Source organism: Rousettus aegyptiacus, unplaced genomic scaffold (genome assembly GCF_014176215.1).
Source record: "Rousettus aegyptiacus isolate mRouAeg1 unplaced genomic scaffold, mRouAeg1.p scaffold_m13_p_1, whole genome shotgun sequence".
In the NCBI taxonomy this organism is placed as follows: domain Eukaryota; kingdom Metazoa; phylum Chordata; class Mammalia; order Chiroptera; family Pteropodidae; genus Rousettus; species Rousettus aegyptiacus.
Genome location: NW_023416284.1, coordinates 100,133,406 through 100,156,799, shown reverse-complemented (window position 1 = coordinate 100,156,799; position 23,394 = coordinate 100,133,406). Strand labels below are relative to the sequence as shown.

General features: G+C 54.7%; 1 protein-coding gene across 7 annotated transcripts; it reads right to left on the bottom strand.

Moving 5' to 3' along the window:
* Nucleotides 1–1,275: 1,275 nt before the first annotated feature.
* Nucleotides 1,276–17,380, bottom strand: VEGFA (vascular endothelial growth factor A). 7 transcript variants are annotated; one of them, XM_036218436.1, is made up of 8 exons: nucleotides 16,250–17,380; nucleotides 13,253–13,301; nucleotides 9,935–10,131; nucleotides 9,118–9,194; nucleotides 8,739–8,768; nucleotides 6,755–6,826; nucleotides 5,532–5,663; nucleotides 1,311–3,230 (listed from the first exon to the last, which is right to left on the bottom strand). In XM_036218436.1, exons 1-8 carry the CDS (start codon nucleotides 16,313–16,315, stop codon nucleotides 3,209–3,211), a joined length of 645 nt encoding a protein of 214 aa, XP_036074329.1. In that variant the 5' UTR covers nucleotides 16,316–17,380; the 3' UTR covers nucleotides 1,311–3,208. The 7 variants fall into 7 exon arrangements, with proteins under 7 accessions (XP_015984228.1, XP_036074329.1, XP_015984226.1 ...); XM_016128740.2 differs by having other exon boundaries at nucleotides 6,773–6,826; XM_036218435.1 differs by lacking the exon at nucleotides 16,250–17,380 and adding an exon at nucleotides 13,510–14,148.
* Between the last annotated feature and the right edge of the window lie 6,014 nt (nucleotides 17,381–23,394).

Sequence of the window (23,394 nt, the reverse complement as noted above, 5' to 3'; positions counted from 1 at the left end):
CAGGAACCTTGCCTCCTGTCTTCCTCACAGTGCAGCCTGGAGAGGGAGAAGGGGCCCTTCTCAATCAGTCTCTGAAGTCACCACCACCCCTCTTTCGGCATCTCCCCCTGTAAGACTGCAACAGCCTCCTGTTGGCCTCCCTGCCGCCTTCCTGCCACACTGCTGGGACACCCCCTGTTTAAAACCCCTCAGCTACTGCTCATCCCTGACAGGTCACAGGCTCTTGGCATGGTGGCAGCATTGCAGGCTTCCCATGAGCTACCCCTCCCTCTCTCTCCAGTCTCCCCCCTCGCCCACTCCCTGAGTGCCCCCTCCATGCCTTTGCTCAGTACACTCTCCCTTCTGCCTGGGATGTCTGCTTCAAGCCTTCCACCTTCTCCTCCCTGTCCTATCTTCTTCTACCAGTTCTTTAAGGGACAGTCTAGAGATAATGCCATGAAAAGACCCTCCAGACTCTGCCACCCCCAGTACATCCTCCACCCCTGAGCTAGATGTATTTTTCTATTCACGAGTTTGTCTCCTCACCAGATCCATAGGAGTGGTACTGTGTCTTAGTCCTAACAGCATCCATTGCCCTAGCATGATGGCTGGCCCAATAAATACCACTTGAAGGAATAAAAGAGGCTAGAGGTAGTGGATTTGGAAACATTGCTCATAAATGCCAAAGATCCAGACAGCTTCTACCTTCCCCTAGGACCACAGGAGAGACGTCCCCTCAGTGGCAACCAGAGCTGTGGGTCTACCTTCTAGAGGTTCAGGGAACTCCAGGACTAAGTAAGATGAAATTACACCCTGGGGTCCAGGCCCCCCGTGAGCACCTCCTTCCCACACCCAGCCTATTACAGCCAATAAGGCCCCATAGCCAAACCCAGCCCTCCCCTGTTCCCTGAGCAGCGAGCTCAGACTCATGGCCAGTTACTTCCTTGACCAAGGGACAGGGCCAGGATCTTGACATTCCTGAAGGCAGCCCCACTCCCTGCAGGGCCCTCGCCTCCTGTCTAAGGAGCTGTCTCACCCTCCCCCATTTCCAGCGCTCCACCCCCTCCCCTGCCATTTCATGGCAGAGGATGGAGAGGTTCCCCAGGACCAGCCCAACCAGGATGGAAGGACTCTGGCCCCCCCCAGAACAAGGAGAGGAGTGATCGCATATCTTATACACCTGGGACCCCTTTCCCAGAACTAAGATAAATGCCACGTTCCCCAAGGGAGGAGGAAAAGGGGGCAGGAGGAAATCTGGAACAAGGATTCAATGGAGAAGGAGAAACCAGGAGGAGCTTTGAGATCAGAATTAAATTCTTTAATACAAAATGTTTTTTTTAAGATATATCTGTATTTCTTTGTTGCTGTTTAAAAATAAATATGTACTACGGAATATCTCGAAAAACTGCACTAGGGACAAAGATGTGATGTTAATATCTTTTCCCCCACAATTATTATGGATAAACAGTAGCACCAATAAATAAATGATAACAAATATTAAAATTAAAAAAGGAGAGAGATTTAGTATGTAGAATTCTCTATTTTTTCTTGTTTTGTTTTTACATATAAAAAACAGAATAGCAATGTCTATTTTATCAGAATCACATATATACATAAACATATATATATATATACAAACACAAGTTGCCAAATATATATATAGTATGTAGATGTATATTGAAACCTTATTTCAAAGGAATGTGTGGTGGAAAGCCAAGGGAAAGGGTAGGGCAGAGCTGAGTGTTAGCAAAATTAAATATCTGTTCAGGACAAGCTAGTGACTGTCACCGATCAGGGAGAGAGAGATTGGAAACATGAATTTTATACACAAAGACCAGTACAAATAAGAGAGAGCGAGAGAGAGCAGGAGAGGGATACATCTCATAAATAGTCGAAATTAAATATTAACCAAGAATACTGAAAAAACCCTACTCTTTAATTAAATTAACTGTTTTAATTTCTAATTAAAAAGAGATATTAAATAAGTACCGTATATAAAACACTTTCTCTTTTCTCTGCCTCCATGACGGGCACATGGATCCTGCCCTGTCTCTCTGTGCCGCGGGAAGGGTCGGGTGGGGGATGGAGGAGGGTTAACCACTCACACACACAGAGCCAGGTCTCCTGGGGGGACAGAACTAGTGGTTTCAATGGTCTGAGGACATCAGGCTCTCCTGGGCTGCACCCGGGAAGGAGAGCAGGGACCGGGCCCACGCAGGAGGCCCTTCCCTCGGACGACGAGCCGTCGCCGGGCGCTCTTCTTCCGCCAGCATCTCTCTTCTCTTCTCTAGGACATCTGTCAGTAACCTCTTGGGCATCTCAGAAGCAAGTGAGCATAGCCGAAGGTTACCAGTCTCCTGGATCTTCCAGGCAGTGCCCCTGGGAGCAAGATGCCCATGCAGCATGCGGAGGGGACCCCCAAAGCACAGCAGTGTCCTGAGGCGCCCCGAACTCCTGGTCAGAGCCAGCGTCCTCGTCCCTGTACCTGTCGTCTGTCTTTCTGTCCACTTGACTTGGGGTAGAGGCTTGGAACCAGGCAGGACTGGGTTTGTCGGTGTGCCCAAAAGCAGGCCAAATTTGCCCCCATGCCCTGGCCTTGCATGTTCCTAGGCAAGGGAGGGGACCCTGGCCTCCCTAAGAAGGACAAAATGATCATGCCAGAGTCTCTCCTCCCATCCTCTTCCTTGTTGGGATCTGGGTGGGAACATTCTCCTCGCAACTCAAGTCCACAGCAGTCAAATACATCCAGTGAAGACACCAATAACATTAGCAATGTTAATTTAAAAAAAAAGAATATATATATTTTATATATATAAAACATATATATTTATTTTTATATATATATAATATATATATATATATATATATAAACGTATGTATGTGGGTGGGTGTGTCTACAGGAATCCCAGAAATAAAACTCTCTAATCTTCCGGGCTTGGTGATTTAGCAGCAAGAAAAATAAAATGGCGATCCAATTCCAAGAGGGACCGTGCTTGGTCACCCGCCCGGGAATGCTTCTGCCGGAGTCTCACCCTCCGGACCCAAAGTGCTCTGCGCAGAGTCTCCTCTTCCTTCATTTCAGGTTTCTGGATTAAGGATTGTTCTGTCAATGGTGATGGTGGTGTGGTGGCAGCGGCGCGGTTTCTCTATCAGTCGTTCTACATCTGTCTTTCCTGGTGAGAAGTCTGGTTCCCGAAACCCTGAGGGAGGCTCCTTCTTCCAGCCCAGCTCACCGCCTTGGCTTGTCACATCTGTGGGGAACGGAAACAGAGTCCGGCGGTTAGGGCCAGGTGAGGAGACCTGGTGGTGAGGCCAGCAGCCTCCCCTTCCTGGCAGCCCGAGTCCCTGCAGCGGAGAGGACAGTGAAAGCATGGTCCTGCTTCAGGGAGCCCCGGGGCGGAGGAAGAGAGCCAGCCCCTGTCCAAGGGGGTCCCTGTCTGAGCTACTGTCTGAGAAGTAGCTTTGCCCAGGGCTCCCAGTCTGCCCTCTAAAGCTTACGATCTAGTTGAGACAAAACAAGAACATGGAAACATCTCATCACAAGCAACAGATAAATACGTACTAAAGAACAGTCCCTACTTGACATTTAAAAGCAGAAGAGTGATCAGAGCTGGACCGAGTTAATCAGGAAAGGGATCTTGCAGAAGGTGCTCTAGCTCAGTCTAGGCTGGTTTGAGGAAGAGAGTGAGCAAAGGAAATGGCCTAGGCAGAGGCCCAGACGGGGACAGCCAGCTGAAGGGGAGGCGTTGCCCCTGGGGAAGTGAGGCTCCCAAGGGAAGGGGGACCGGCAGGGCCTGGGGCCCCAGGAAGCTAAGGGATGCAACTCCCTTCTCCAGGCCCACCCTCCCAGCCTTGGCGACAAGCTTCCTCTTTTCTTGAACTCACTGGCAGCAGCAGGTCCTAAATGCTAGGCTGCCTTTCCCTTCTGATATGCTATTTAACTTAGGGTGGGCAAGAGACAATCAGTGACTGCGCTATTCCCATTCATGCCCTTGCCACTGGGCTGATCATCTTTTACCCTCCCAACTGTGAGGACGGGTTAGACCAGGCCCTGCCCTTCTGAGAGCCTTTGAAAGGGGATCCTAAGCCTCCAGTCTGGAGTACTGAATTCCCCCATATAGCCAGTTCTGGGGTTGGGGGAGGTCTCTGAAAGCTGAGGTAACTTCAGTTAGCTCCCAAGTTACTTCAGACATCCCCATCCCAGACAGTCAGTCTCTGCAGAATAATCTCTACAAAAACCCTAACATGGCAAGCCCTTCTTCTTCCCCAAAGCCTTCAGGGGATGTGGTGACCCCTCATCCAGCCCTAGAGTTACGTAGAGCCCCCATTCCCAACACTATATACACTTCCTGTCTTAAAAAACCACCAAGACAAACAGAGCCCCACATCAACACCCCAAGACCTGGTCCCCAGCATCCTCTGAATACCCATAAGCCACGGGAACATGGCAGGTGGGAAGAGGCAGCCAGACTCCAAGGACTTTGTCGATGGAGCATCTGGGCTAGCCAGGGGACACAGTGACCCTGCCTGGGGAATTCCCACAAAAGCCCCTCCTCCCTGGGTGACACTCTGGCTTAGAGAGCTCCCTGCCTTTGAGCACAGGCCAGGCGGGTATAAACGCCAGTTAAGGCATCAAAAGATTGCCAGCCACCTGTCACGGCCCTGTGTTCCTGACCTCACCCCCTGAACTCACTCATGTATTCACCTATACACACTTAACACTTCCTTTGTCCCCACTGTGGACAAGAAACAGAGATACAGATGCCTTGGGAGAGGGGGTGTCACATAAGTGAATAAAAACCAGGCCCAGGTATGAGGCATTCATAGTCTAAAGTTAGGAAAGAAGGAGTGGCCCCTCCCTCCATCCACCCTGGGGCATTCAGAAATATGTGGGCTGTTTAGGGTTGTTGCCATGACTACTAAGGTATTAAAGATATCTAGTGTGCCCAGATGTTAAATCTCCTACCAGCCCTAAATCAACAACCAGAGCCCATGCCCTCCAAAACCCCATCTGAGGAGGGACTCAACCTCTGCCACCTGTGGAGAGACACTGAGAGGTGAGAACTCCAGTGGTGCCAACTTCAGAGGGCAAGGCCCTCAAGAGAGTGTTTGCACTTTGTAGAGGGCAGCATCCCTGAGAGTCCCCCACATCGGGAAGGGTCCTCAATATTAGTAGCAAACAAAGGCAGTAATCACAAGGTCAGGACCAACAGCCACCACGAGAAGGACCACGGACACAACACTCGGCTTGCTTCCACACCACCACATTAGGTCACACCAGACTACCCACTCAAACAACCCGGGCAGCCTCTGAATGGGCCCTGCCAGGCCAGGCCAGTGCCCACCACCCGCCGCTGGGGCCCTGCGAGCCAAGAAGGTAGTAGTCACCAGGCAGGCAGCTAGAAGCTGAGCAAGCAGCTGGCCCCTCTCAGGTGCTCTTTCTCTCTCTCTCAATCTCTCTCTCTCTCTCTCTCTTTCTCTCTCTCTCTCTTTCTCTCTCTCCATCTCTGTGTGAAGCTCCTCTCTGACTCGCTCGGCCTCTGGGAACCAACCTGCAAGTACGTTCGTTTAACTCAAGCTGCCTCGCCTTGCAACGTGAGTCTGTGTTTTTGCAGGAACATTTACACGTCTGCGGATCTTGTACAAACAAATGCTTTCTCCGCTCTGAGCAAGGCCCACAGGGACTGCAAAAAGGCAAAAGGAAAGACATCTAAGCTAGAGCATCAGCGGAGAGAGAGAAAAAAAAACATGCAACACCCCCTAATGTGTGTGCAGTGGCGCCCCCACCCTGCTCATGGGCTCCCACACCCTTCCACGCCCTGGAAGGATCCAAGTGCTACAGCAGAAGACAGAGAGCGGCAGAAAGAGGCAGCACTGACTAGGAAGACTGCCCGCAGGAAGAGGCGGACACAGAGGGGCAGAGAGTGCAAGGAAAGGGCTGCAGTAAGGGGCAGTGTGGTCCCACAGGGACAAGTGCGACTCTCAGGCCACAGGGCCCCAACAGCTACTGCCCCTAAAAGAGCACACCTTAACTCTTCGCCTGCTGGGGACGGCAATTCGGGGCCACCTTCTCCCTGTGCAAGGGCTCATACCTAGGTCCCGCCACCAAAGGTGGACTAAAATAGAGTGTAACCGCAGGCTGAGCCCAGGCCACTGGTGGCCAAAGGGCCCAGGGCAGGACCCACCACAGCCTCCAACCCAGAGGAAGCAGCCGCCCTACAAGAAGGCTTCTGTGGGTGCCATGGCTTAGGCCGGAATAGGGGACTCCCCTCCAGAGTCCACGAGAGGGGCTGCCATATGGTGCTTGACCCCACCCAACCTCCTCCTTCAGCCAACAAGAAGCCCCTTCCTCACACCGCATCTGCCCTCCTCACCACCCTCAGCTTCCAGACAAGCGCAGAAGCCTCGAGCAACGGAACCCAGTCAGGTGAGCAGGCACTAGTGCCTGGCACCCTCGTCAACGTGGGCCCACCACCAGTGCCCAGTGGGTGAGAAAAAGGCAGTGCCCAGCCAAGCCAGAGCCCCCTCCACAATTCCTCCAGGCCCACGCTGCCCACCCACCCTCCCCCAACCTTGGACCAGCAAGGCCACCACCAACTCTACTCATTGGTGCCAATTAGTGGAGTGAGAGTGAGAGAGAGACACTGGGGCGGAGGAGGGGTGGATTCGAGCCAGGGAGGGAGGGAGGGAAGAGGGTTAAGGGGTCCTGTGGGCAGGAGTTAGATTGGGGCCCTGGGTAGGCTCCAGGGAATGAGACAGCAGAGGCACCACATACAAGCTCCAGGATTTATACCGGGATTTCTTGCGCTTTCTTTTTTGCCCCTTTCCCTTTCCTCGAACTGATTTTCTGGAAAATAAAAAAACAGAGCCAGAGGGCGGAGTGGGCAGGGGGAGGAAAAGAAGCAGTGAGAAGGGCAGGGTATAGGACACGCTCAGGAGACTAGAGGCAGTTGGGCTCCAGGAAAGAGCTTGCACGCACATGTGGGTCAGGGCAGCAGGCACCCGATGGCTCCTTCTCCTCACTTTGGCGACCCTGGGGTGGCAAACCCAACCCCTGGCAAGGTTTTGGGTGGGTAGTAGAGGCTGGGTGGAGGGCCCAGGCCCCAAAGGCCTCCATGTTCATGGTCGCTCCTGGTCCCAGACAGGGGGCAAAGCACCAAGGGCAGGCGCTTTGCCAGCAACCCTGTGCAAGACTGACCCTGAAGGTCAGGGGGCTATAAAAGCTAGGCCAGAGTTTGGAGAGAATGTCAGAGACCTGACTTGATGGGGTGTGAGGCAGGGGCGGCAGGCTGTGCTTCCGGCACCTTCTGTCTTCATTTCCAAGTGCAATAGCAAGAGGATCCCTCCAGGGGCCCTGCCTCCACGAATGGAGGTGGGGGTGGGGGTGGGGGTGAAAGCAGCTCCACTGGGGCTGGCACAAAACCAAGTGCGGCACATAAAAGCATCAGCTTGCCCAGCCATAACCTGGGCTGAGAGGTGGGGCTGGGTGTCCTCAGAACCCCAGGCAGGCTGGCAGGAGGGTGGGGTAGGAGTTAGGGAGGCACAGGGAGGAGGAACCTGGGCGTCACTTGGCAGAGAGCTCTATCCCCAGCCTGCCAAAGCCTGCTTGCTATACCACCTTGCCAGACTCTCTTCCGAGCCCAGGCGAGCCCCCTACTCTCCCTGTGGGCAAAGTAGGCATTTGGGGAATGGCAAAGGGGGACAGGCTGAAGCCTGTCCCCCTCAAGGGAACATGCATACTCCACACCTGCCAGGCCCAAGAAAATGCCCTTCAGAATGTCTCCTACAGGGGGAAGAAGGGGGCGTAAGGGATGGAGGTAAAGGGTAAGTCTGTTCCCTCTTGTTGAGAGAAAGTGCTAGAAGTAAAAAGGTCTACACACACATTACACACACACACCTTTTCTCTCCCTCTCTTTCTCTCTCTCTGCCTCCTGTCCCATATCACTACTCTGGTAGCTACAGCAATCCTAGAAGTTGGGGACTTAGGGAAAAGGCAAGGGGTTGAGACCTAGGGGGCTTCAGTGTCCCCAGAACACTAGGAGCAGATAGGATGGTGGGGGTGGGGGGTAGGGAAGGACGTTGGTGCTCTCTCTCAGTCTCTCTTCCTGCACACTCATCCCCCATGCCAGCTGCCCACCCTGTCTTGAAGGCTCCGCTGCCCCCAGACCATGCACCCCAAACCCTGCTCCACCCTAACCCCGCCCTCCACACTGAGCAACTGGAAGCCTCAGAAAATGACCAACATTCAACTCTTTCTCCCTGGCCAAGACGGCGGACTCTCTCCGACCTTCTTCACTCCTACAAGGGGGCATGCACCAGAAAACGCCCCTGCTGGCCCCAAATCCAATTGCGCCACCACAGCAGCCACCTTAAGAGGTAGTTTCCTCTGACACATGAAAGGTGGCCTCTCTGCCACCCACTCCCTCTCCCTGCTGTGGGTGTTGGGAGACCAGAGCAAGCCAGAGAGCCAGTGTCCAGACTGCCCCTCAACACACCCAAAATGCAAGTCCTGGCCAGGGATGACCTAGAGGCCTGGAACATGTCGTCTCTCCCAAAGGAAGCTCCGGGCTCCAGGCTGGATTTTGTCACTAATTCTGGAGCCATAATCCTGGAGTTTCCTCCATCCCACTGCTGCCACATGTCCTCATGAGATCAACTCCCTGACCCAATGAAGCCATCAGACCCCCTGAGAGAGGAAGCCAAGAGCCCAAAACCAAGAAAACCAACCACGGAGGAGAACTGTAGGCATGGCCACTTACTTTTCTTGCCTTGCTCTATCTTTCTTTGGTCTGCGGTGGGTAGAGAAAGAGGAAAGAACAAAACAGAGGTTCAGATGGTGATGATAATGATAACAATAATAAAAATAATAAAAACTTAACTTAGTATTTATGATATAATCAATACAGTTTTAATCTCTTTACATATATATCACTTAATCCTTACAACAATGCTATTAGGTACATATTATTACCGTACCCACTTTACAGATGTGGAAACTGGTATAAAACTGAAGTGCCCAAGGTTACACAGTTAGAAGGTAGAAATGAGCTAACACCTGGAACATGCTTAACCCTGGCACAGAGCAGGCACCCTGCATCTGTTTGCTGAATAAATAAATCCGTGACTCTCCATCCTCACCTGCATTCACATTTTTCATGCTGTAGGAAGCTCATCTCTCCTATGTGCTGGACTTTGTGAAGTCTGATACGCATGATCTGGAGGAAAGGAAGCAGATCACAGAGATTAGTGACCCAGCCAGCCATACCCACATGGGACACCCCTGTGGCTCCTGCCACTCAGCAACCAGGGGTTCTATAGAGCAGGGATGGGTAGTGGAGGTAGGGGGGGCCAGGGGCTCTACCAGAAAGAGCCTCTGGCCCATCCCAACTTCCCCAACCCTGCTGACCTCAAGGAGCCCCTGCTTCTCTTGAGGGCAGACATGGCTGCAAGGGTTGGCCAGGCTGGGAATTCAGGTCCTGGGTTCTCACCACTCCCCATCCCTCCCCTCCTCTCATCCCTTCTAGGCCTCACCCTGACCCCCAGTAGCAACCCACGGACGCCCCCACCCCAGGGTCTCAGTGCTCCCTCCATCCCACCGTATACAGGCTGAGATGGACCGTCACCATGCAGCACCAAACAACTGGCTTTTAAACTCTCCACAGACCACACTCATCCAGCTTCCCAAACACAGCCCCAAAGAGGGAGGGAAGGCGAGACAGACTCCTGTCGCAGGTGTCACCTTCCTCCTGAGCCCAGGGGACAAAGGTCAGGGAAGAGGAGGGGGTGGTCGGGGCTTGTTGGGAACCTGGACAGGGAAATGAAGGCATTTTTTCCCCCAAAGAGGCAAAACCCCTCCACACCTCCACCTAACTGACTCAGGGGGCAAGAGCTGAGCAAGGCAAGTCTGACTTCTCCTCTCAAGTGTCCCCCACCCCCACTCCCCACAGGTACCCACCTGCATGGTGATGTTGAACTCTTCAGTGGGCACACACTCCAGGCCCTCGTCATTGCAGCAGCCTCCACACCGCATCAGGGGCACACAGGACGGCTTAAAGATATACTCGATCTCATCGGGGTACTCCTGGAAGATGTCCACCAGGGTCTCGATTGGACGGCAGTAGCTGCGCTGGTAGACATCCATGAACTTCACCACTGCATGGGAAGGGGCAATACATGAGCCCAGCAGGTCACACAAAGGATGGCCAGTCCCTATCTCCACCCAGTTTTATAAGGCCACTCCTCAGGGCTTCTGTGAGAGGTACCTATTATTGGGCAACTCCTTCTACAAATCTAACTTAAGTTCCTCTGACTGTGGTTGAAGTCCCTCCCTAAGCTTCCCACTATCAACACTAACGAAGGCCTGTTTTTATGCCAAAGATCTCACAATACTGTCTCAGGTTTTGAGGGAGATAGCCTGCCACGTCTGAACCCCCTGCCTCACACCATGACACCTGAGCCAATTCCTGGGTCAACTTAGTACCAGAGGACAGTTTGAGTGGGAATATACCCGTTGGGAATGCTCTAAGCTTCCTATGAAAGGTGATACAGCCAGATTGGCCAGCCTACTCCCCATTTCCCTACAGCTGCTCCAGAATTCACTGTCATACCCTACCAACCTACCAACAATCATTTAATGGGCACTTATTATATGCTGGGCACTGTAAACAGCAGTCCATAGTTGTCTTCTCAAACAACTCTCCACACATGGTACTATGAGGTTCTGGTAGGACCCGCATTTTACACTTGGGATCTGGAGGCTGAGTAACTTGCCCCGAGGCCACACAGCTAGTAAGTGGTAGTTAAAATCAGCTCAGACATCAAAGCCTTCCCTAGCTCATGTCATGTGAAAACAGAGGGAAGGCTTCAGGGTTAGCTTGCCACCTGCTAGACCCCTCCCCAGACATCAGCACAGGGACTGGGCTGCCTGGAATCAGCGGGTGGCTGTGGGTGGGTACACTGTGCAGGCCCTGCCAGCCACCGATAACCCTGCCCAAGAGGACAAACTGCTTGCATCATAGAAAAATGGTGCTGCCCCTGCAGCCACAGGGCACTTCTAGAAGCTGATCTGGAGGAAGACCGGGGCAAAGACAGTTCCCAGGCTGACTGAGGAGCCTGAGATGCATCAGAACATAAAGGGGTAATTCTGGGCCACAGGGGCCGGCCCTTGGGAGTAAATAAACTCAGGACTCCCTCTTCGATAACCACTCCAAATTGTGGCCCAGCCTGCCACTCCCCATCACACCCCCCACCACCACTCCCACATAGCAATCCTGTCCCTGACATGAGCTTCCCCTACACAAGAGGGAAAAAGCAGCATCCAGCCAGCAAGGAGACTGGGCTCCGGCCATGACTTGGTGTGACCTTGGACCAGTCGCTTCCTCTCTGCACCTCAGACTCTGCGCATCTGTGTAAGTGGGTTAGGCTGATCTCTAAAGACACTGAAACAGAGTCCAATGCGTGGGATTTTATCTTCCATTTTCAGCCCTGAGAACAAGCTCCCTTTTCTCAGCCCAGGTAACTCCAAGTTTGGAACCTCACCAAGGCTGTCTCTACCCAGAGACTAGAGTTGAGCCTCCCCATCCTCCTCCCTCCAGGGGGTGAAGAGGAAGAGAAGCCTGAGGGAGTGGATGTAATAGATGGGTTGAGGAGAATTTGAAGAGTTAAGTGAAAGTGGATGGGGAGAGGCCACAGGTGTAAAAACAGAAAGAATGGGCCTGCGGGAAGGGGGCAGGGGGACTAAGCCAGTCCTGGGTCTTTCCCAAGGTCTCCACTTCCCCTATCCTAACAATGGGCACAGAAGTCTTCTCCACCCACAAAATGGTTAAGTGCCATCAAAAATAGTATAAACAAGACCAGGAATCCAAAAAAAGCCAAGTTATACTGAAGAAGATGACTAATTAAGAACTGTTGACCTGACACTTTGTCATGGTTGGGGACAGACATGGCCCAGACTTCGGGGCCCCAGGTCCCGCCCAGGACAGGACAGCAGAAAAGTTTAGCCTGGGCCATGACGACTGATAGCTGAAGGCAAAAAGACCCTAGATGAGAATTCCTTGGAAAAGCTCTCCGGAATCCCCAACGCCCATGGGAGGTGAAGGGCAGCACCTTTCACATCCTAGCCATTGCCTCCAAAGAAAGCTGTCCTGCTTTTGCACAGGGCATGGACACACACACACTCCAACATCAGGCTTCTGTGGTTTTCCTTATTTCTTGAAGACAACCTTTTCCCCAACAAACAAAGACCATTTGTCTTGCCTCTCCCAGGCCATAGAGACCACTGGGAGGGTAAGGGGGTGGGGGCACTGGCAGCGGGTGGCTTGTCAGTGGCACAGTCTGTGGAGTGGCCGGGAAGCCAGGCCCTCGGCCAAGGAAAGGTTCCCGGGCCAGGAAGAAGGCAGAACCGGCTGGGCATCACCACGAGCCCAGGAGTACAAACACAGCTCTGGCCACTTCCCTGGGTACACTGGATTTAGGTCAGGGAAATTCGCCTGGAGGAAGACCCCAGGGCCTTCTCTCCTCAGAGGTGAGGAGCTGGGGGAGTGGCACTGGACACTCCTCCCCCACGCTGGAGCAGAGGCCATTCCGTGGTGGGGAGAGCCTGGGCGTCCCTAGAAAAATGGGAGGCTCCCTACTCTAAACCACAGCGAACAAAGGCAGGCCGACAGGGCTTGGGCAGGGGGCGGGGCGCCCGAGAGCTACCGCCAGCCCTCTGCTGGCCCAGGAGGGAAGTTCACAGCACCCAAACCCCCTCCACCTAGAGGGCAAGGGGAGGCCGTAGGGCTTCTCTCCCCACCCTCAAAGGAATGCAACCTAGGGGATGGGATTCCACGAGGCTGGGCCCTCTGCACCTCCAGCTTACACACAACCAGATCTCTGGACGGCAAGGGTCACAGTCCCATCCACACAGGCCCCGCAGGGGAGACATGGCTGGCTTAGAATAGCCATCTTCCCCTGAAAGCAGAGGGGACAAGGGACACCTCCCTTGACATCTGGGATACCTGAACTCTATTTGTCTTCCTGGTCTGTGCTCAAGGCTCCCTCTCCAAAGAAAATTTTACTGGAAAGACCAGAAAAAAAAGCCACGAGTCCTATTCCTAGAAGAGACCCAAGCAGGCAACAGAGTCTTCCAGAATGAAGGGTTAATATTGCTCTTTCCTGATCCCCAAATTCCTGCACCCCTGCTCCTTCCCCCAACATAATAAAGAACGAATTGTGCCTCCCCACCCAACCCATGGGAGGTCCAGGGACGCCATCCAAGAGCCAGGGGACTCACCTTGGTGGGCTTTCTGTTCTCCTTCTGCCATGGGCGCAGCCTGGGACCACTGAGGACAAAACAAAAGAATGAAGCATAAGCAGGAATACACAGGCCCAGTCACCCCCTCCCCCCCCCCACACACACACACAGCCTCTGGCTTCTCCAAGCCTTCTGAGTGGAACTGAGCACCACCAGGGGATCCCCACAGCACAGAGCCCACCTCCCACCTCAAACTGCTCCAATTCTGAAGCCAGAGAAGATAAAGCTGACCAGACCTTGGGGAGTGGGAGGTTCAAAATGCAATAGGAAAACACCAGAATGCTGCACAGTCCAGGTCCCCACTCCTTCTCCACATCTCTCTCTCCCGGTTCCCAGCGGCCCATTGCCGAGGTAAGGAAAGTGCATTCTCTCAGCCCCTCTGACTCCCTGGTCCAAAGCCACGGCTAAGTATTAAGGTCAAACAGGAGGACGAATTTGGACTGGGGCAGGAAGGAAGGACTGGGGGCGAGAACAACAACATGGTGACCTTCTCCTGCTGACATGACAAATACCAGGGTGAGCTGGTGCTGGGAAGGGAGGGGGTGCAGAGGACCGAAGGGCACCAATCACCCTCCCCCATCCAAACTCTTCATTCCTCAGGAATATTTAGCAAACCCACAGGTTGCCTGGAGGGTAAAACCTGAGCAGAAGCCCTGGGGAAGAATAAAGCCCCGTTTCTCCCCATGCACAAATATCTCTCGGGCCTGAATGTACCTCCGTAGTCTCACGCTTCACAATCCTACCTTGTTCCCTAGTTTCTTCTCCCTCTCAGACCCGAGGGGTCCCCAAGTCCCTCTCACCTGGGCACCTTCTTCAAATGCAACCAGGGAAGCCTTTTATGCCTTAGCACTGCCCAGCCCCTAGGGGGCCCCCTGCACTACCTAGACTCCCCACCCCCACAAGATCATTCCTCCCCTCCCCAGAAGCTGTGAAGGTCAACAAGCCCAACCATGTGGGCCTGACAGCACCAGCAAAGGCTTCTCCCAGCCCTTCCAGAGGATCTCCAGTTCTCACTCCCCACCCCACCTGCCTCTCTTCAGGGGTAGATACTGAGCGCTGCGCTCTAGCCCACCCAGCTGCAGACCCATTGACAGTGAGTCTCACAATCTGTCTGGCACTTTCTCCTTCCCACACACCCCCAATGCACCCCAGATCCCCCAGCCTTGCCCCCAGGGCCAAGGTCAGATAACAGTTTCCAGACTCTTAGCTGGATAGCCTCCAACTGCAGTTCCCTCAGGGGCCCCCAGTCTCTACCTCAGCCCCTCCCCCATCCCCAGGGCACCCCTTGGCTTCTTTCTGCCAACATTCCCCCTATGCTTTCCACTGGGCCCTAAACTAGGAGAGGGGACAGAAACCTGTACCCCCTCCAAGGCCAAGGGGTGCAAGGAGGGGGGATTCTGGGCAGAGAGGGGCCAGGTGCCCTTCTCTGGGGGCCTCTGAAGGTCACACTGTGGCCAGTTAGCCACTCCTCCCCATCACCCTCCCCCCCACTTGGAGGCCTGGAACCAAGGCCTTGGTGTCACAGTCGGAAGAACTCCCAGTGGCATCAGAGACCCCAGCCCATTTCCTTCCTTCTGCCTCTCCCCAAGGGGGCTCTGGCTGAGGGAAAGTGTAAGAGAGGGGTGGAAAATGGCCTCTTAAGTGGCTTTGAGAAGAAAGTTGGGTGGGCAAGTTTAGAGTTCCAAAAAACCACCTGCTCTTGCTCAACGTCCCATTTCACCCAGACAAAGTGTGTTTGCAAGGCTGGCAGGAGCGCCTTCCAAAAGGTTCAAGGAGGGCTAGTCCCACACTGCCTATGTCACAGCAAATTTCAAACCATTTTTACAAAAAGTGTAACGTGGGGTAATGACACTTCTAAACCCTTCTTTGCCCCCCCCCCATAAAAACTAAAGCACAGCTGACTCGGAAGTGTGGGGGAAGGGAGGAACGCTGACTGTCACCCAGGTGGGCCCTGGCACCTTCCTTGACCCCTGACAGAGACCATCCTTTCTCTGGACTCTGAGGCCGGAGAGAAGTAGATGGGTCGTCTCAGCAGAGGATAAGAAATAAAGGGGTAGCAGAGGCTTCTCTCCACGCGAGGGAGGAAATGGGGAAGGGGCGTCAGGAAATTCCTTCTAGCACAGACGGGGCTTAGGGGCTGGGGACGGCGGGAAGGGACAGGGTGGGTCTCCGGGTCCTCCAGCCGGGGCTAGCTCGAGAGGTCACCTTCCCGCGGATGGCCGGCGGGGGGAGGGGCGCCGCTCGCTGCCCCGGACTCCCCGTTTGGGCCCCGGTGGCTCCTGGAACACGCGGCCGGCCAGGCCCGGGCTGATGTAATCGGCTCCGCGCCGCGCGCGCCCGGCCGGGCGGGGGAGGGCGGGCACCGAGCGGGACGCAAGCGAGGACGGGTGGGGGTGGCGCCGCGCAGGTGGCCCGGCAGAGAAGGGGTCCCCGCAGCAATCCACCCCGAAACTTTTCCCAAACTAGCGAAGAGGACCGAAGAGATCGAGGCAGTGACAGCAAGCCCTCTCTCGCGCCTGCGCCCTGCCCCCTCTACGCTCTCTGCCCTCCCTTGGTCCAAGGTCCGAGCACCCCCCCGGCCGGTTGGGCTCCGGCTCCCGCCCCCGCTGTCCAGACTTCCAGTTCGTCGGGGAACAGCGACCGGGAGCAAACTTCAGCAGCCGCCAGCAGCGCAAGCCCAGCCCCCTCGGCCTCCTCCCGCGGCTCCCGCCCTCCGCTGGTCGGCCCAGATCGTACGTGCGGTGACTCTGGTGGGTGGGCAGGGCCCGCGTGGGCGGTGAGACTCTATGCTGGTGCCCTCCCACCTAGCGTGCGCCCCCTCCCCCTACACGTACGAGGACAGGGGGGAAGCCGCGCGCCCGGTGCCCAAGGACCCGCGTGGGGCACGGAACCCCCACGCGCGCGCTCGCACGCACGTCCCCAGCCAGGAGAGGCGCTCGCAGCGGCCCGCGGCGTCAGGCGGGCACCGCGGCTTACCTTGGCATGGTGGAGGTAGAGCAGCAAAGCAAGGCTCCAATGCACCCAAGAGAGCAGAAAGTTCATGGTTTCGGAGGCCCGGCCGGGGCCGGCGCGGCTCGCGCTCCCTCTCCGGCTCGGGCTGCGGGGTGGCCCGCTCTCCTCCGCGCCCAGGAGGGCTCCTCTTCCTCCCCGAGCCGAGGCTGGGGCCAGGGCCTGGGGCGCGCGCGCGGCTGGAGCACTGTCTGCGCACACAGCCGCCTCACCGGTCCATGAGCCCGGCTTCCGAGCGCTGAGTCGCCACCGTGGCCCCCTCTCCTCTTCCTTCTCTTCTTCCTCCTCCCCCTCCTCCGACTGCGGCTCCTCCCGGACTGAGCTAGCACTTCTCCCGGTTTCAGTCGGCTCGACTGCCCCGGCGCGGACCACGGCTCCTCCCGAGCGAGAACAGCCCAGAAGTTGGACGAAAAGTTTCAGTGCAATACCGCGAGCCCCGACCCCCTCCACCCCGCCTCCGGGCGCGGGCTCCGGCTCCTTCCCGCGGCTAGCTGCCGCGTCCACGGTCGGCCGCCGGCCGCGGAGGAGGTGGGCGCTGGGGTGGGGGGCGGTGTCTGTCTGTATGTCCGTCAGCGCTGCTGGTCGGATACCGGATCTCCGAGAAGGAGGGCTCACGCCGCGCTCTGGCGGTCACCCCCAAAAGCAGGTCACTCACTTTACCCCTGTCCCTCTCGTTGCTCGCTCGCCCGCGCGCGCTCTCTGACCCCGTCTCTCTCTCTCGCTCTTCCTCGACTTCTCTCAGGAGCTCTTGCTACCTCTTTCTTCACTCTGCTGATTTCCAAAATCCGGAGTGATTTGGCGGAATAAAGGAGCAATCTCTTCAAACGGTCGGCCCGATTTAAGCGGAGAATGGTCAGCAAAAATAAATTAAAACGGAAAAGAATACGGTTTTTTAAGTGTTTAAGAAAAAAGGAGGGTAAACCCTGGATAAATGAACATCAAATTCCAGTGCAGAGACCCCTGGCTGGTGACTCCGCGGGTTCGACCGCCTGGTCGCTGTTTCTTCAGACCGAGCACCGCTGCCGCCGGCTCCACTCGCCCCCTGAGCCGCGGCCTCCAAGCAGCCCGGCTGCCCCAAGCCTCTGCGCTTCTCACCGCTACCAGCCGCCTAAAAAAGGCCTTACTTACTCCGCCCCCATCCTCCCGGACCCCGCCTCCGGCACGCCCCCGAGAATGGGACAGACCCCTTCGCCTCCAGCCGCTCGGCGCTCGGCTCGGTCGCGGTCTCAAGGCGCTACGTTCGCCTAAGGACACTTAATGAAGCATAGCCCCCCCCCCCCCGACCTACCCTAATGAAGGGAAACCTCACCAAGGCTCATAGCCTGAAAATTACCCATCTGCCTCCCTTTGCCCGGAGACCCACACGCGGTATCTGCGAGGAGAAAACAAGAAAGTGAGGTTATACACGGACAGGGCTTGAAAGCTATTCCCCACCTTTGCTGGGAATATTGGAAGGAACGTGAGGAAAGGGGGGTCCGACAGGGACGGTTGGGGATAGGGAAACACAGATCTACTGGAATCCTGGGTGACCCCTGCCAGATTCTCTCCCTTCCAACACTCTCAGCTCCCCCCTTCCCCCACACACACACACCCCTACACACCCCTACCCTACACACACACTCTCTCTCTCTCTCTCTCTCTCTCTCTCTCTCTCTCTCTCTCTCTCTCTCTCTCTCTCTCTCTCTCTCTCTCTCTCTCTCTCTCTCTCGCACTGACACACGCAGACGCTGCTCTGGCAAGTTCGCCCAGCTTCCCTGCGGTGGCCGAGCGCCCCCTAGTGACTACCGTCTGCACACCCCAGCTCTGGCTCAAGAGGGAATGGGCCTCAAGAAGAGGGTGAAAGGAGATTTACCCCTTATCCCACCATTTCTGACCTCCTAAACAGTGACATTTTTGGACTCGAATGGTCCCATGTACAGAAGAGTCCAGTGCTGGGCGCAGAGGGCCCGATGTATCCCAATGTGCCCATCTGGAACCCTCATCTGGCCTACTGACATCAGAATGAGCTGCAGCCAACAGGCCGGGGTGACTGGGGTCCTTTGGGAAGTGTCCAAGGAGGCGTCCTTGTGGAGAAGCACTTGGCACCAAATTTGTGGGGCTAAGAACGGGAAGCCGTGTGGTTCTGGGGTTAGTCAGTGGCCAAGAGGGAAGAAGACCTGTTGGAGCCCACGTATGCACTGTGGAGTCTGGCAGAGCCCAAAGGGAGAGGCAGCTGGGCAGACAGAGGCCCTTGTTCCTGCTCCCCCAGCCCAGATGTTGCCAGGGAACTGAAGCCAGGGGGCTGGTGGGGGCGGATGGAGGCCAGGGCCTGAGTGATGATTCAAACCTACTCACCAGCACTAAGGAACGTCTGTAGGCCAGCTGCCCGGAGCTCCCACCAGGCTGGAGGCCAAGGCATCCATCAGCCTCAACCCAGGCTCACAGCTCCTCTTCTGAACAGAATTAGGGGGCTGTCCTCAGCCCTGCCCAGTGCCCTGGTATCTCTTGCCCACTTCTCCCAGCTGGTCACCTCTCTCCTCTCTCTCTCAACTCCCCATGTCTTCTCTAAGTGTTCCCCAAGGCCCTCTACCCCATCCCTGCATATAGGACCCAGCCTGGAAAAATTCCTGGTTGGGCTTTGACCCAGCAGCTCTCAGGCTCCCCCAAGGAACAAAGGGGGGCTCTAATACCTGTGGGAAGAGAGGGACCAACCAGTCTTACTATTCATCTAGATCTGTCCAGGGCCTGGCCTAGGCTGGGAGTGGAGGCTAAACTTAGAATGAGGATGCAGCAACTTTTCCCAAGTTGATCAAAGTGATCCAAGGAGATTATTTAACCAGCCCCTCCATCCCAGCATATAGTGCTGTGTTTGGTGGGAGTGCTAGGTTACCCTTTTAGTACCCCGGTTACACAGGAGTGGTGTCTCAAGGCCCCTATGAGCAGAGAGGCTGGCTTCCCACAACCCTCTCCTATTCTATTATTTATGCCTCCAGTCCTGTCTCCACCACCTGGCAGGCTACCCAGGAGCAGGGACAAGGTCTTTTTACAATTTACTTTTTAGTAAATGTTTATTTGCTGGCTCAGGGCCCCCTCCCAGGCAGATCGCCTCACCTAGGTTCCATGCTCCAAACTGCTGCATGGGGTATAGAAAGAAGCCACTAAACGTCCTCCTTACCCAACTTGGTCTGTCTCTCACACCTCTGGAACACAAGATGTGGGCACTTTGGCAGAGTCTCCCTCCCCTATCCCTGTCTTGGAGCCAGCAGAGCCCAGGACAGAGGCTCCCAGTGGTACTACCTCCATATGCCTTCTCACCTCAGCCTTCCTCAGCCCTGGAGAGGCCTTTACTAAGGAGGTCTTAGTAAAGGACCCTGAAGTTGAGAGGAGGATAGAGGGGTTCCAAGGAAGGGTAGCCGTCGATTGTCACTTAATAACCCCAGGGCTCTCCCTCACCTGAGCCGACCATCCCCCTTAGTGGCATTCAGCAATGTGTGTTACAATGACCTATTTGAGGTCCCCTCTATGAACTCTGCCCAGGGAACCAGGGGAATAAGGGGAGTAGAACTGCAGCCTAGCCTGAGGGGTTTTGAGTACTCTTGACCCAGGTGGGGGGGGGGGGTGTCCCATTTCCACCATTCATTTTAGAAACACAATCTATGGGTGACTTTGGGAACAGGGGGTGGTGACTCTGGATCTTATCCTCCAATATGCTATCACCAGCTTTCACAATAATACACTATCATGGACCCCGCCAAAGCCCACATTATCATCAAATTGAGAGCCCAATGCACCTGAGTCTTCAAAAATGAGAACTAGAAACACAGAACAAGGAACAAATCAACAATCATAAGACCACATCGTATCTCTGTAGCACCTTCTCTTCCCACTGGCTTAATCCACAAACTTAATTCCACTTGTCCTCCTTCCACAGGTGGATTCAGGGCAGGGAATGTCAGGGCAGACTGTCCCTCCAGAGAACCCCAAGGGCACAAAGGGACCCAAGGTCACCCAACAACATGATGAGGGGTTGGACATGGAGCAGAGAGCAACCTAAACAGAGGTCAGGCTGGGTCCCCTTAAGAGACAACCTCAGACACACTTGGGCTGGGGAGGCCTCAGCTTATGGCTCTGCACAGTTCAGAAGGAGCCTAGGAGGAAGGGGAAGGTGTTCCAGGTGAGGGGGAAGAGGAGAGAGTGGTAGGAGTAGGTTGGAGAAGAGTGTAAAAGGTGGTTAGGAGCCAGCTGTGGCCCCAAACAAAGGAAGTAGTGGCTGGGCCCAAAGCATAATAGTTGTACTTTGTCCTAAGGGTCTTGTTACCTCTGATGTTCAAGGACGCTATCACTTGTGTGGGTGTGGGCAGTTAACCTCCAAGCCCATGGATAAAGGACAGAGCCCCTCTGCAGTGAGGAGAGAGTCACTAAGTCTTGCTGTTGTCTAAACATTTCTCCAAGTGGTTTCTCTGTGATAAAATGAAGGTCTTCTCCTTCACTTGATGCCCCAACCCCCAAGCACCAATCAGGACACCAATCTGATCTACAGCAAGGGCAGGAATATGAACCTGTTGAACTGAAGTGGGTTGGTTCTCCCTAGTTCTCTGTGTAGCAATGGGTCAGTCTCTCTCTTGCTTTCTCGCTCTCTCACTCTCTCACTCTCTCTCTCTTACTAGGTCTTTGCAACAAAACAATGGAGAGACAAAGTGAAAGCCAGGAATAAAGGCCTCTTTTCTAGTGCCAACATCTTAACTGCATCTAGACCTGAAGGTTTGACTCAGGTAATGCTAGGTAAGGATGCTGACTGGTAACAAGATGCGTGCAGAGGAAGTCAAAGAGGTTAACTCCCTCGAGCAGCCAGTCAGGAAAAAGGAGAGAAGTGAGATGAGCATGCGGGAGAAGGCGCGGAGAGGCCGAGCAGAGTCACTGTCTGGGGAAGCGCTCCTACCCATGCCACCCTGCCCCCCTCGCCCCATCGGCCAAGTCTTTGCTTCACCTTCAGGGGCCTCAGTTTAATTCCCTGACACAGGCTGGCTCCCTGGACTGCTCTCCCTGACAGCGCCGGGCATGTTCACTTCTCGATACCCCCCGTCTTTCCTATCCCTCAGAGTCAGACTCCCATCCTGCCTACTGCTGCCCCTGCCCACACCCCGGACAGACTTGGAGAGAGTCTCTCTGCTGGCAAGAAGGTGATGTCACAAGGTGGCAGCGATGGTCCTAAAGCTACATTCTCCCTCCCTACCTGGGCCTTTGCTTGGGATCTTTTCCAAGACCTACCAGGCACCAGGCACTATGCTGACATTATAAAAGATACAGGGACACCTAAGTAAGGCAGTGGAAAGTGCAGGGGCTGTGGATCCAAATGGACCCAAGTAACACTCCTGGCTCTGCCACTTTTTAACTATGTGACCATAGGCAAGTTACTCAACCTCTCTGACCCACTGTCTCCCTCGTCTGTAAAAACAGGAATGAAAATGCCTGCACAGGAGAGTTCCTGCGGACAGCTGTGCACGCACTTACCATAGAAGGTAGGATGGAAAGAGGCTCCAAGAGAGGCACGGAATGTTTTGAAGGCATGGGGCAGAGCAGTCAGCCTGGCCTGGCTGGATGGCCGTCAGGAAGGGCTTTCTGCAGGAGGTAGGTACATATACTCCATGAGCGCGGGACATTTACTCCATGAGCAAGTATTAAACTCAGCCCATGAGCCCTGTTTTGGGATGGGCCCTGGGACTGCAACAGTGTGGAAGGCGCTTCCTGTGTGGAGGTGAAACAAAGAATAAACTGAAAATAGAGACTCGCCCAATGGGGCACATAACTGATGGGAGTAGGAGAAGACATCCTATCGGTGGTGGCCCTTGCTTCTCGGTGGAAGAGCAGGACTTTAGCCAGCTGAGTGGAGACAGGTAGAGAACAGGCAGAGCGAGTGTGGTCTGCAGGGTTCTGATGGCTCACTTAGCTCTCTTACTGCTCTTCTAGGTGATAGAGACTTAGAGGCTAGGCAGGGAAGGGGATTAGGGCTTCTTTGGAGGCATTCCCAGCCAAAGCTCACAGGGACAAAGACACTCCCTCAGGGGGTGAGCTCCACACTGGTTTCCCCGCCCTCTGGGACAGCATGTCTCTACCAGGGAATTTAAACAAACAAGTAGACACTAAAGGTAAGTCCAGCATGCACGTTGAGCACTGCTTCTGTTTGCCCAGGGGTGAGAGGAGGAGGACAGAGGACAGGAGCCTGTGACAAGCACAGGGCCACTCAGCTGGGGCAGGACACAAAGCAGAAAGATGTTTTCTCCAGCTTCGCTCTCTCCCTATCCCCAGCAGGTGCCCAGAGCTTTCCTGTCTGCCTGCCACCGATGTATGGAGACCTAGAAACAGTACTGGGCAAAAAAAGTTGAGTCACTTGCAGGCTGTGTGACCTTGGCCAAGTCAGTACTCCCTTCTGAACCTCAGGTTCCTCCTAGGTAAAAGCAGGAGGTGATATTCCTTAAGTTTTAAGGCCCAATAACAGCTCCATCAAACACTCTGAGACCACTGATACAAAGTATCCTATCTTCCCGGGGTCTATATATTCTTACAGAGAGGGCACTCTCAGCCCTAGGTGGGAATGTGCAATTCCCAGCTGAGAATGAGGCCTGTCTGAGGCCCTAGTCTACATGCCTCCATATCTCCTCTGCTCCTGGAAGAGCAGGCCAGGAATCCCCGGTCTCTCCATATATAAATGTAGCACACACCCAACGTTATTAGAGACCTCACCATTCATGGGTTGCAGCCACTGTTGAAAAAATGGCTGGGATCACCAGCCCTAGGCTGGAATTCCAACCCCAAGATCACAGATCTTGCCCAGACCATAGACAGCTATGAGTAATCAGAGCGTTTTGCTTTCCTTTTTTTCTCTCTCTTTCCTTGGATATCTCCATCCTTCCTCTCCTCCTCCTCCTCTCTCCTCCTCCTTTCAGCCAGCCCTCATTGTCCCAGGGGACCTCCTGGCTGGTCTTATCACCTGAATGCTCTCCTCTATGCCTGTAAGAAGCCTAGGCTTCTCAGAATTCTCCATGTCCCATTCACTGTTAGGGATCAGTCTGGGCAGTGGGGGACAAGCTAGGGGAAAAGATGGTCTTCATGTCTCCCCAGTTCCTACTGGTCTT

Coding starts and splice junctions, on each gene's coding strand:
- VEGFA (XM_036218435.1), bottom strand. CDS start 13,617: ATGGGCCGCTGGGAACCGGGAGAGAGAGATGTGGAGAAGGAGTGGGGA. Junction 8,769..9,117: donor CATGAAAAATGTGAATGCAG/GTGAGGATGGAG, acceptor TACCCACCGCAG/ACCAAAGAAAGATAGAGCAA. Junction 5,664..6,754: donor CGGTATAAATCCTGGAGCTT/GTATGTGGTGCC, acceptor GCCTTTTTGCAG/TCCCTGTGGGCCTTGCTCAG.